At 63.8% G+C, this 11,123-nt stretch overlaps 1 protein-coding gene across 1 annotated transcript; it reads right to left on the bottom strand.

The window, feature by feature from the left end:
* Positions 1 to 746: 746 nt before the first annotated feature.
* On the bottom strand, positions 747 to 9,861 carry SKOR1 (SKI family transcriptional corepressor 1). The gene is made up of 9 exons (XM_038579884.1): positions 9,770 to 9,861; positions 7,284 to 9,528; positions 6,149 to 6,236; positions 5,102 to 5,209; positions 4,485 to 4,556; positions 2,968 to 3,042; positions 2,663 to 2,737; positions 2,085 to 2,150; positions 747 to 1,497 (listed from the first exon to the last, which is right to left on the bottom strand). Exons 1-9 carry the CDS (start codon positions 9,859 to 9,861, stop codon positions 1,403 to 1,405), a joined length of 2,916 nt encoding a protein of 971 aa, XP_038435812.1. The 3' UTR covers positions 747 to 1,402.
* Between the last annotated feature and the right edge of the window lie 1,262 nt (positions 9,862 to 11,123).

Below are 11,123 nucleotides of genomic sequence, written 5' to 3'. Positions count from 1 at the left end.
ACCACCTGACTTCAGCGTAGACGGGCCTCACCTGGCTCCAGGTCCCCACACCCTTTGGGACGGAAATGGACAGAACAGTAAAAACTGCCAGGGCCCGCCCCGCACGGGAAGAGGAGGCCAGGCCCGAGGACATCTGTGCCCCAACGCGGAGTCACGCCCTGTCCTTCTAGGCCTGCCCTTCTAGGCCTCCCGACGTACCTCCCCCCGCCCCAGCGCATCCGGCTGGGCCCGCAGCGCCCGCGCCTCCAGGCAGTTCCGGGTGAACCCGGCTTCGCGGCAGGGGGCAAGGCGCCGTGCAATCCCTCGGGAGGCTGCGTCCTGCCCCCCGAGAGCGCCGGGGGTTACTCCCGCAGTGGGGCAGGCTTGGGAGTGGGCCCGAGCAAACCCTGGCGCTTGCAGAGCTCCAGGGAGGAGTGGGGGACCCTGCCACCCAGGAGCCCGCCTTGTCCTCTTACCCCGGGCCGAGAGGCTCAGGGGAGAGCCCCAAAAGTAGGGAGAGCGTGGCCTGTGGGGCCAACTCGGTGTGTCTGAATGACTGGGAGGGAGGTCGAGGCACTCGCTGCTGCCCTACCGAGCAGGGCGACTCCCAGCCCCTGCGCCCCAGAACCCGCACCTGCGGCCTTCCAGCTGCACCTGTTGCGCATCGCTCAGCCCACCCCCGCCCACCAACCTCCGCAGCCCCAGGAAGTGACAGATTTCTTTCTTTTTCTTTTTCTTTTTTTATTAAAAACAAAACAAAAGTCACGGATACAGGGTGGTCTCCCCAAACAGGCTCAAGGTGGTCTCCATCTCGTGAGTCAGTTGTCGCCCTTTTTAAAGTGCTGTTACATCAAGAGGTTAACAAGGAAACATAGACAAAACCAAACCCAAAGGGGAAATGCAAAACGGGGCTGGAAATAGGTCCAGGAGAAGGGAGCAAAATAACTTACAGCATAAATAAAACGGAACCCAATAGGGAACCAAGAGAGACTCACAGTACATTTAGATCCATTGCACATAGCCACTTTGTCGTCAGGAACAAGTTTCAGAAGTGGACGGGACGGGGGAGCGCGGGGCCTGCGCCAGCAAAGTTGCTACATCGTGTACACAATCGGGGGTCCCAGGCCGAGAGGGGCGGGGGAGGCCCCCCTTCCCCTATCTTACCCCTGCGGTCCAGTTAACCCCATGAGGTCCGGTGCCCTGGAGTTCAACGGTGGGGCGAGGTGCTATTTACACTTGGAAACGGAGAAGGGGGCCCTGGGCCGAGGCGCCCGGGGGGAGGGCGGGCGGGCGGGCGGGGGGAGGCTGTATGTACATCGGGCGGGTCCGAATGGCTTGTTCCTCGCTCTGGGCCGCCGCGGCCACGGGCATTTCCAGGAGGAGAGCAGCATGGCTTGAGGGCGCAGGGGCGGCCGGGCCGGCCCTAGGGCAACAGCGGGGGCTTGAAGGAGCAGTTGCCAGTGCAATGGCGGGGCGTCAGCATCTTGCAGGAGAAGTGGTGCAGGGCGTCGTGGGCTTCTGGAAAGACAGTCGGGCAGGCCGAGGTGGGCACCTCTCCGGCGTGGCCCACGGGCTGGTCCACTCGACCCCCTGCCCCCCCCCAGGTGCCACCCACCCCCTTCGGGCTCAGGGGTTCTCAACGGATCAGAAAAAGGCAGGAATGTAGGCGAGAAAACTGGGTGATTTAGAACCACTGCTCTGGTTCAGTAGCCCCATTATACAGAGGAGGAAACTGAGGCACAGGAAGCGGTAAGTCAATCTGCCCACGGCTAGATTTGGATCCCACGGCGGATTTCCCAATGCCAGGGGCTCAAGGGGTTCTTAATCCCCATTCTATCGTTCTAGAATTATTTCCCCATCACAAAAAAGAATTCCCATTTTCCTCCTCTCAGCTTTTGATCTAGGTAGACCTGGCCTTCCCCTCTCACAGCCCGCCATTTACTCATTCACTCATTCCTTCGCTCATTCACCATCCATTCATCCGCCCATCATTCGTTCACTCATTCATTCATCTATCCATCCATCCATTCATTCATTCACTCATTCATTCAGTGGCACAGCCAGAGCCTGGCAACGGTCCTATCTTTGTTCCTCGGCATCCGCACCTTTTAATTTCTGCTGGATGGCATAGCGCGCCTTCCGCTCTTGGTCCAGTTCGTTACACAGAGTGTCTGGAAGACATGGGGAGGGGCCGGTGAGGAAATGAGACCACCCTCCAGCCGGCCGGGGTCACAGCCCGCGCCTCACCCTCTCCCCAGCGCTCAGCCCCTCCAAGAAACAAATCCGGGAGACGGAGGAAGGAGTATCAGTGCTCCAAACTGCAGCCTGGCGGAGGGAGGAAAAAGCCTGGGCTGGTGCTTAAAGGCAGACGGATCTAACCAAAATTAAAGCAAACTTAGGCATTACTTCCCAGGTAATTTTACGCCTCGATTTTTAATTTAGAAACCATGGAAATTGCCGCGATAAGAAGTTCAATCACTCCATGTAATGATGCCTGCAAGCCGTTTGCTGGGCTCGCTTGCCATTCTGAGGCTAATCAGAGTATACAAAGGATATTAAATAAAAAAAATAATTGTTAAATTACCTTCAATTTAAATCCAAATGACTGAGCCAACATTGAGGCTTCTGCCAGACGAGAGGCAGTTACGGCCCCGTGCGCGCGCTCACCTGACTCCCGTCTTACCTCTGACAATTTGCAGCTGTTGCACCATTTCTTCTCGATAAGCCAATTCCCTCTTCATTTGATCCTGAAAATTATCTGTGCAAATTGATTAAGTGAGAGCTGTGACGCACAGCCCCCTCCCTCGGCCGGTTTCCCCTCGCTCCCCATTCCCACCCCCACCCCTGCGGGCTCGGGGCCTAGCCGGGAGACCCGGGAAGGGGAGGGTGCTGCGTCTCCGGCTGGGCAGCTGCCTGTCCCGGGGTCCCGGTGTACAGAAAGAAGGCTCTCGTGCTGAAGTGGGGTGAGGTGGGTCAGGAAGGGGGTACCTTTGAGACTCTGAAATTCTCGCTCCAGTTTCTTGCGGAGCTCCATTTGCTCCAGGAGCAGTTTTTGCAATTCGTCTGTGGGGGGTGGGGGGTGGGAGGAGAGTGGGAGGTAAAGGTGGGTGGGGTGTGCGGGACTCAGCTCCCCACCCCCCAAAGGTCCTGGAGGTCCTGCTCTGGCCAAGAGCCCTGAGGTGGGAGTTGTGGAGCGGTGGGGCCAGGAGGTAGAGGCCTTCTACAGTGGTTTTCCATTTGCTTCCAAAGGATTTGGGGGTGTGTGGGGGGCAGGTGTTGGCCAGGAGACAGGTTGCCCAGGAGAATTAAAATTCGGGGTTGTAGAAGCCATGTTGGGCTTCTAGGCCCTGGCTCCAGGCGCTAACCAGCATGGTATCTGCTTTAAGTTGTTCCTAACTCCCTAACCTTAGAGGCTGGCCCAGGACTTGATTTACCCCTCCAAATGACACACCTAATCCCTCCCTTCAATAATAGGAGCTGGGTAAATCTGGTCAAAGACTTGGATCCCTGCCCTGGAAAAATACCTGTACTCACAACAGTTTGTTCACCATTTCAGGGGGTCCCAGGACCCCAAATCCATACTATGAGCTCTCATATAAAGCACCAATGATTTTGAAGGTAATTGTATACCTTATAAAATCTGTGACTTGGAAGAGTGGAAGACCACCAATGCTTCTCCCCCTTCCCACACCAGTTGCAAGCACATATCTGGGCTGGTTGGGGGCAGGGTGATGGATAGTAGGTGGATGTGGAAAGCACTTATGCCCTCAGAACCAGCTACAGAGGGATGGATGGCAGGGACTGCCCTGACCTTGGAGCTACTGGGATCAGAGTCCTCCCCATGTGGAGGCTGAGAAATCCCACCCCAAGCAGGTGCTGAGGAAACACAAAAATGGGAGGTAGAGGAGCAAAGTGGGGTCAGAGGCTTCTATCCTCTGTGCCTCAAAGCCACACTCTCCCCCCTGAAGGTGAAGCAGCAACCCAGGATCCCATTCTGAAAGGCTCTATCCTCCCCCCCCCCCATTTAGGGTATATTTGGTTGGGGGCGGTTATATGTTAATTCCAGGAAAAACTTAACCTCTCAGATATTCCTTAAAAAAAATGCCTCCTTTCCACCTTGCTTTTTAGAAAAAGTCCGGTCTTCCAGTGAGTTTGGGAGACCCAAATTGCCCTATCTGATTGTCACATGCATCAAGTTCTGAGGATCATTACTCACTGCTCTCTTTTACTGTGCTCTTCACACAGGCCAATCTTGGGAATCCAAACTTCTAATGAACCTCTAGGGGTCTGGTTCACTCATCCCCTCCCCCTTCCCCTCCCCTCTACCTCTATGCCAGCATCAAGTGCCCAGAGGATTATCCTTTCTACTCAATGAAAATTGACCCCCCCCCCCAAAAAAAAGAAAACTGATTCCCCAGGAGCCCTGTCTTCCCACACACTCCCCTACAAGAAGGGTGCCTCTACCCCAAGCAGAGTGTACCCCCATTTCACAGATTTAACCTCACCTCTGGCCAGGTTCTCGATATCTTTCTCCACTAGCTGAGTTCCTGTGACATCCAGGGTGAGCCCATCTTCACCTGAGATACAAGGGCAGGTTAGAGGGATTCTACGCTGGGAGAGGCCTTGGGAGGGGAAGGGTGAGCTGCCCGGATCTGTGCTACGTCAGGGAGCTGCTCCACATCTTCCGCCTTTAGAAGAGACAGTTACAGGTATGGAGTGCCACCTACCCTCCAAGCTATCAGTTTAGGGGTGTAGCTCTCATTTTAGAGAGTGACCCACTGAAGGACAGCGGACTCACATAGGCTATCTTAGGGCAGGAAGCGCTCTCTGACCTACTTCATGTGGGTGATGGTGTCTGTCATCTCTTTTTAGTACACTATCCCTTTCTTTTACCCGGAAGAGCCCCAAACCCACTAAGGAGGAAAACAGCTCAGGAAACCTGGCCTGCACCTCGCGCGCGCTCTTTAAATGCGTATCCGCCAGCCGCACGCGAGGCCCAGCAGCCGCTTACAGTGATCGAGAGCCCTTCTCGCACGCAAGCCCCGGCCGGTGGCACCTGCGCGACCTGGGCCCCAGCTTCTGGGTGCGGGTGCGGTTGGCGCGCAGGGGTCCTAGGGCTCACCTCGGTCTGTATTTGCGGGACTTGGTTGGGAGATACTCCTTTGGTCTGGATAGGATTTCCTCGTTTCCAAATCGTCGGCGGTCGAGTGATTGTCTTCCTTATCTGGTTCTTAAAGGCAATAAACCGAGTTTCAAGGAGAAGCAAAGAAACCGTGACCCCGATACGGCCAGAGCTGCCACGGTCGGGGCGCCCGAGCCCTAATTAAAAGTGTCGCGGCCGCCGCTGGTTCCCGGCCGTGCGCCTGGGCTTGCACCCTCAGGCTTTGGGCCGGGCACCCCCTCCCCCGCGCGCGGTCTGCTCCTCTCCTCTCCTCTCGCGCTCCACGCCCCCTCCCCAGCCCCCCGGAAAAGAACAAGACGAGCTGCCGAGCCCACCAGGGACGAGCGACCTACATCGCGCGCAGATACTGGGGCACCGCGAGCGCGCGTGGCCGCCGGCTCTGCCTACGCCGCCCCCGCCGAGAGCGCGGCCCAGGCGGCCACCCGCGCGGGGTGGTGGCGGCGGGGGAGGCATCCTTCCCGGGGCTTGGCCCGCCCGGATCTGCGAGGCCCTCGGCCCCTCCTCTTCGAGCCCCTGGGGCCCGGCGCTAGGGCAGGGCCCCCCCACACCCCACCCCCCACCCCGGGGCCGCCTGGGCGCTTCGGGGGCATCCAAGCGCGCGGCCGAGCGCCCGCACCCTCGCCCCACCCGGCCTGCCCACGAGGACCTCGGGGCCCAAGCACTGCCGAATGAATGAGGTGCCGGGCGTGATTTTAAAAAGGATTTGACCCGAGTGTGAGGTGTACGGGAGCGTGTTTCTGTGCGGTGGACAGGGCGGTTCCTTGAGTGACCAAACGGTGGAAGTTACTGGGAGTCCCGCTGAGTTTCCTTTATTTTTCCGTCCGTCTCCCCCTTTCTCTTGCTCCCTCTGCCTCTCCCTTTTTCCTCCTCTCGGCTCCCCTCGCAGCCCACCCCCTCCCCCCGCCCCCCGCCCTGGCCCCGGCCCTCCGCCCGCGGTCCCCACGTCGCATTGGCCAGCGACCTCGGCAGGGGGGCTGGGGGCGTTACCGTGGGCCTCGGGGGCGCAGAGGTAGGAGGCCGCGGGCCCCAGCGCCGCCGCGCTCTTCACATGCTCGTCCCGCTCGGGCGCGTACACCTGCGGCGGCCGAAAATGACAGGGGTTAGGGGGGCGCTGGAAGCGGATCAGGGCCGCCGGCCCCGCGCCGCGGCCGAGAGGGACCCGAGCGGGACCCGAGCGCCCCGCGCCCTCCGAGGCCGCTCCGCCCGTTGCAGTTTCGGGGTCATCAGGAAGACAAAGCGGCTCTCGAGCCGAGCCAGGGCTGCCTGTTCCCGGCGGCACCCGCCACCCACCTTCGCCCGCCTCCTTTCCCGCGTCTTCCCGCCAGCCCTCGCCCAGAGTCCCCGCATAAATGACGCCTTTCGCATCCGGCTAATGGTTCGTGTTTTAATGGACCTGATGGAAATGTACAGGTGTGCGCACCCACTTTCAGAAGAGCCAACGGTTTCGGCTTAGTGGCGCAGCCCCGACCCGAACCCGTGGCCCCGCCAACCCGAGAGCCCGTCCCCCGCCCCCCCCACAGCCCCCCCACCAGCGGTCCGGACAGCCGCCTACCAAGGAACCCGGCGCTTCCCAAGGCCCGAGTTCAAAGGGGCTCAGAAAGCAAGGAGTTGGGGTGGAGGGAGATTCCGGCCCGGCGTTGCTGGGGCCCGGCTTGAGCGGGGAGCCGGCCTCTCCTCTCCCTTCCAGCCCGTCTTCCCCGGGACCCTGACCCTGACCCCCTCCGGGTGGGTGCGCCACGGGCCCAGCCTCGCAAGCGCTCTTCTCCGGCATGGGGTCCCTTTCTCTGCTGCACGTTCCTTCCCCAGACCCCTTTTATTTCTCGCTCTCAGTGTTACCGGCGGTCTCCACCTCCCCTCCCCCACACTCAACACAAACGTGGCACACCCGTCTCTCAGGCCCTGGGCGCGCCCCCCACCTCCCCACCTCCCCACTCCCCACCCCCCGGATTTTCCGAAACCCTCCCCCTGCGGGGTCCCGGCGGGTTGCGGCCTGCGGCGCCTGCGCCTACGCCCGCTCGGGACAGGGTTCCCGACCCTAACTCGGCCAGCGGCTGCCCCACACCCCCGTGGTGCCGCGGGGTAAGCGAGGAGGCGCCCCCAGCGAGGCGGGCGCGGGGCTCACCTTGGCCGGCGCGGGGCCCCCCAGCGGCCCGCAAGGCTCTCGCAGCTCATAGCCGCCGCTCGGCGGGCTCCTCTCGGGTCTCCGCACCACGTCGTCGGCCGCCAAGTCCCCAAATGCCGGCCGGCTGGCCGAGGGCAGCCCGGGGCGGCGCCGGGGACGCGGGCTGCCGCCGTCGGGGGAGTCCGTGGGGCCGTCGGCGCCCGAGGAGGCGGCCGACGGGGGCCCTGCGGGCTGGTCGTTGTCCGCGCCGCCGCCGGCGCTGGGCGCCCTGGTTGCGCCCGGCTCGGCCTCGTCCGGGGCGCCGTCCTCGTCGGGGAAGCGGTTGGACTCCACGTCCACCTCGGGCTCGTCGGCAGTGTCCACGTCGGGCGAGGCGGAGTGGTAGCTGGAGCTGCCCTCGCTCAGGAAGTCCGGGCTCACGTAGCCGCCGGCGGCCCCCGCGCCCGGCCCCGGCCCCGGCCCCGGCCCCGGCCCCGGCCCGCGGGCAGCCCCGGAGCCGTAGGCGTCGCGCGCGCTCCCGTAGAGCTTGGCGATGCTCTCGGCGTCCTTGACCACCGGCCGGAAGGCCGACACGTAGGAGCCTTTGCGCGCGGGCGGCGGCGGCGGCGGCGGCGGCAGCGGGGCCAGCGGCGGCGGCAGCGCGTCCTCGGCGCCGTCCTCGTCCAGCGGCCCGCGGGACAGCGCGCTCGGGCAGCGCTCCTCGGCGCCCAGGCCTCCCTCCTTGGCCGGCTCGGCCGCGTCCAGGGCCTCGGGGCCGCCGCCGCCTGCAGCGGCCGCCGCCGCCGCCGCCGCCGCCGCCACCGCGGCCGCCACGGCCTTGGCTTGGCTCTGCGCCGCGGGGTAGGGCGGCACCGGGAGGCTGCCTGCCGCCGGCCAGAACATGGGGAACGTCGGGTACACGGTGGCCGCGGCGGCCGCTGCCGCCACGGCCGCTGCGTCCTTGGCTGCCCCGGAGGGCTGGTGGCCCCAGAACATGCCGCCGCCTCCGGGGCCGGGGCCTGCCCCCGGGGGCAAGTGGCCAGATCCCGGGCCGCCCGCGCCCCCGCCTGCGCCCGCGCCCGCGCCGCTCCCGGTGCCCGGGCCTCCCTTGGGCTCGCCCGCGCCTAGCACCGGGTCGTCCTTTTTGGGGCAGAGGCCGAAGGCCGTGGGGAAGCCGTAGGGATGGGGGAAGAGCGGCGGGGGCAGCTTCTGCAAGAGGCCGAAGCCCTTGCTGGGCACCGGGATCACTGGGTAGCTGCGCACGCCCGCGCCGCCACCAGGCCCGCCCGGGCCCGCCGGGCCGCCGGCTCCCGCCGCCAGACCCAGGCCCCGCTGCGGATGCGGGGGAGGCGGCCCAGGAGCCCCGGCGGCCTCGTCGTCGCCGCCGCAGCGTAGGGCTTTGTGCGGCGGCGGGCCCGGGGCCAGCTCCGCGCCGCAGCCCGGGCCGCCCCCGCCGCCGGCACCGCCCTTCCCCTGCGCACCCGCCCCGCCGTTCGCGCCGCCGCCGCCGCCGCCGCCGCCGCCCTGCAGCGAGAAGGTCCGCTTGCGGGTGCCGCCGTTGAACATGGCCTTGACGTCCTCCCAGGCGTGGCTCAGTTCGTCTGTGGCCGACTTGTCGCTGAGTTTGAGGTGACGGCGCCACGAGTTGAAGTTGGCGGCGTCGGGCTGCGTGTACTTGGCGTCGGGTGTGCGGTGCGAGTGGAAGATGAACTTGTTCGGCGAGAAGTACATGCTGCAGTAGCCGCACTTGATGCACTTGGCGCGCGAGCTGTTGTAACGCGCGGGGATGAAGCTGCCGCGCGAGCCCCACGCGCACTCGTGCACCACGTCGAAGGCGAAGTTCTCGGGCAGCTTGGGGGGCTTATGCTCGCCCAGGAACGACTTGCACAGGCGCTCGGCCTCGCGCTTGGTGATCATACCGCAGCGGCGCGACGAGATCGGCATGGCCCCGGCCCGACGCAGGATCTCCAGCTGCACCGGCGTGCACTGCACGCACGTGATGCCCAGGGCCACGCGGCGGTTGTGGATCTCATTGTAGCTGTAGTTCTTGAGCAGAGTGTTGGAGATCTGCGCCAGACACAGGCGCTCCTGGCCGTCGATGACCAGAGACACGATAGGCACCCCGTACAGCGACGTCTCGCCCACCTGGTTGGGTTTGAGAGCGCTGGAGCCCGAGTAGGGTTGCAGCTCCTGCTTCGAGGTGGGTGAGGAGTTGCCCTCGCGCCCCGGCCCCAGCTGAGTGGTGAGAGCCTCCATGCCGCCGCTCCTGCGAAACAGAGAAAGTAGACAACAGATGAGCCATTTTCAGCGCCACTGTGGCTCGGGCCCGCCCAGCGGGGCGCGCCGACTTGGGCGCGCGGGGAAACTTGGCTACAGGGAGTCCAAGCTCATTCGCCCCCCGCCCCCACCCCCAACCCCCGGACGGGAGCCTTTTGTTATCCAAACGCGTGCTGGCGCCACAACAAAAGCCCCTGGGGCTTGGGGAAGAGGAAGGGGGTAATTGAGACCTCAAGAACGCCCCAATTTTGCTTTCGGATTGTGGAGGAAGTGGGGCCCAGAGACGGAGAGTGACTTGCCCAAGGCCACACAGCAAAGCCATTGCCTAACCCAGGCTTCCCAACGTCCAGATCCGCGCGCGCCTTTGGCTACCCTCGCAGCCTGCCCTACCCGCCCGGGTCCTGAAGCCCGGACTTCGGGGACAGGCTGCCCCTCTGCTCAGTCGCGCATGCACGCGGGCGGGCGGGGGAGGCGCTGGGAGGGGTACGGACGGGAGGGAGGGGCGGTCACTGCCCATCTCCAGACAGCAGGGGGCGGGGGGGGGGGCAAGGAGAAGGAGGAGGGTCCCGAGGCCGGGAGGGAGGGGGAGAGGCTGAGGGGACCGCTGTTCGCGGTGCTGAACCCGGCTGGCTCTCCGAAGCGCGCCGCGCGCGCCCAGCCCCCGGGGCGGCCCCCAGCGCACCCAGCTCCGGGCCGAGCCGGTTCCCCGGGATAACGGCACTGGTTTCCACAAGCCCGAGTTTCACCTTTCATGCCCGGAGCCTCGCGTTCGTTGAGCAGAAAGATTCCGGCTGGAAATACAAACCGTTTTTTCCCCCCAGCCATCAGTGGAACCGGGGTCACGCAGTTCCTAACCACATTTTCTGCATTTTTAGCTGCGTTCCGGACCAAAGCTGGTTTCCATCCGGGTCAGCGCGTGGGGACAGACAGGTTCTCGAGGAAGTTTCTCGGGAGCCACACTTCTCCTTTGCTTCCGAGAGCCCACTCCCTAAGTTTTCCTTCTTCTTCATCTATGCCTTTCCTGCTCAGGCCAAATGCAGCCTCTCCGGGCTCTGGACTTCCTCTTTGGGGGGGGCATCTCCTCCCTGAGTATACTTCAAGCCGGGCTGTCCCAGCTCATCTGGGTTGAGAGGAGTCCTGGCCTGTGTCCAAAGCCACAAGGGTCCAGGTCAAAAGTTGCTGCTGGTCCCGCGCTTTGATCTCTGGCCCAAGCAGGGAGGCAGCCTCTCCCGTGGACCTCAGCAGCAGGAGGACCCAGGAACGGATGCGCGGGGCCCTCTAGGTCGCCTGGCCCAGCCACGTGTCCTCAGACACCGAAGGCTCCCATCCGGCCCATGGCTGCAGGTGCTCTTGCGGCCCAGGCAGCTTGACCCCGAGGGCCCCTCCGCTACACTCGTCAGGAAAGGCCAATCCATTTTCAGAGGGGCAGCTCCAGGGTGACTGGGGATCCCAGTTCAAAAGCTTCATCCAAGAGACGGGGCTCCTCTGTCTCTTTCCCTCCCGCTGTTCCTCTAGGTGCCCCCCGTCTGTCGATCTTATCTGGCCCTGAGCTGCCTGTCTCTCCCAGCTCGCTCCTCTTTCTCC

This window comes from Canis lupus, chromosome 30, assembly GCF_011100685.1.
Source record: "Canis lupus familiaris isolate Mischka breed German Shepherd chromosome 30, alternate assembly UU_Cfam_GSD_1.0, whole genome shotgun sequence".
NCBI classification, from domain to species: Eukaryota; Metazoa; Chordata; class Mammalia; order Carnivora; family Canidae; genus Canis; species Canis lupus.
This window is presented reverse-complemented; position numbering and strand designations above follow the sequence as displayed.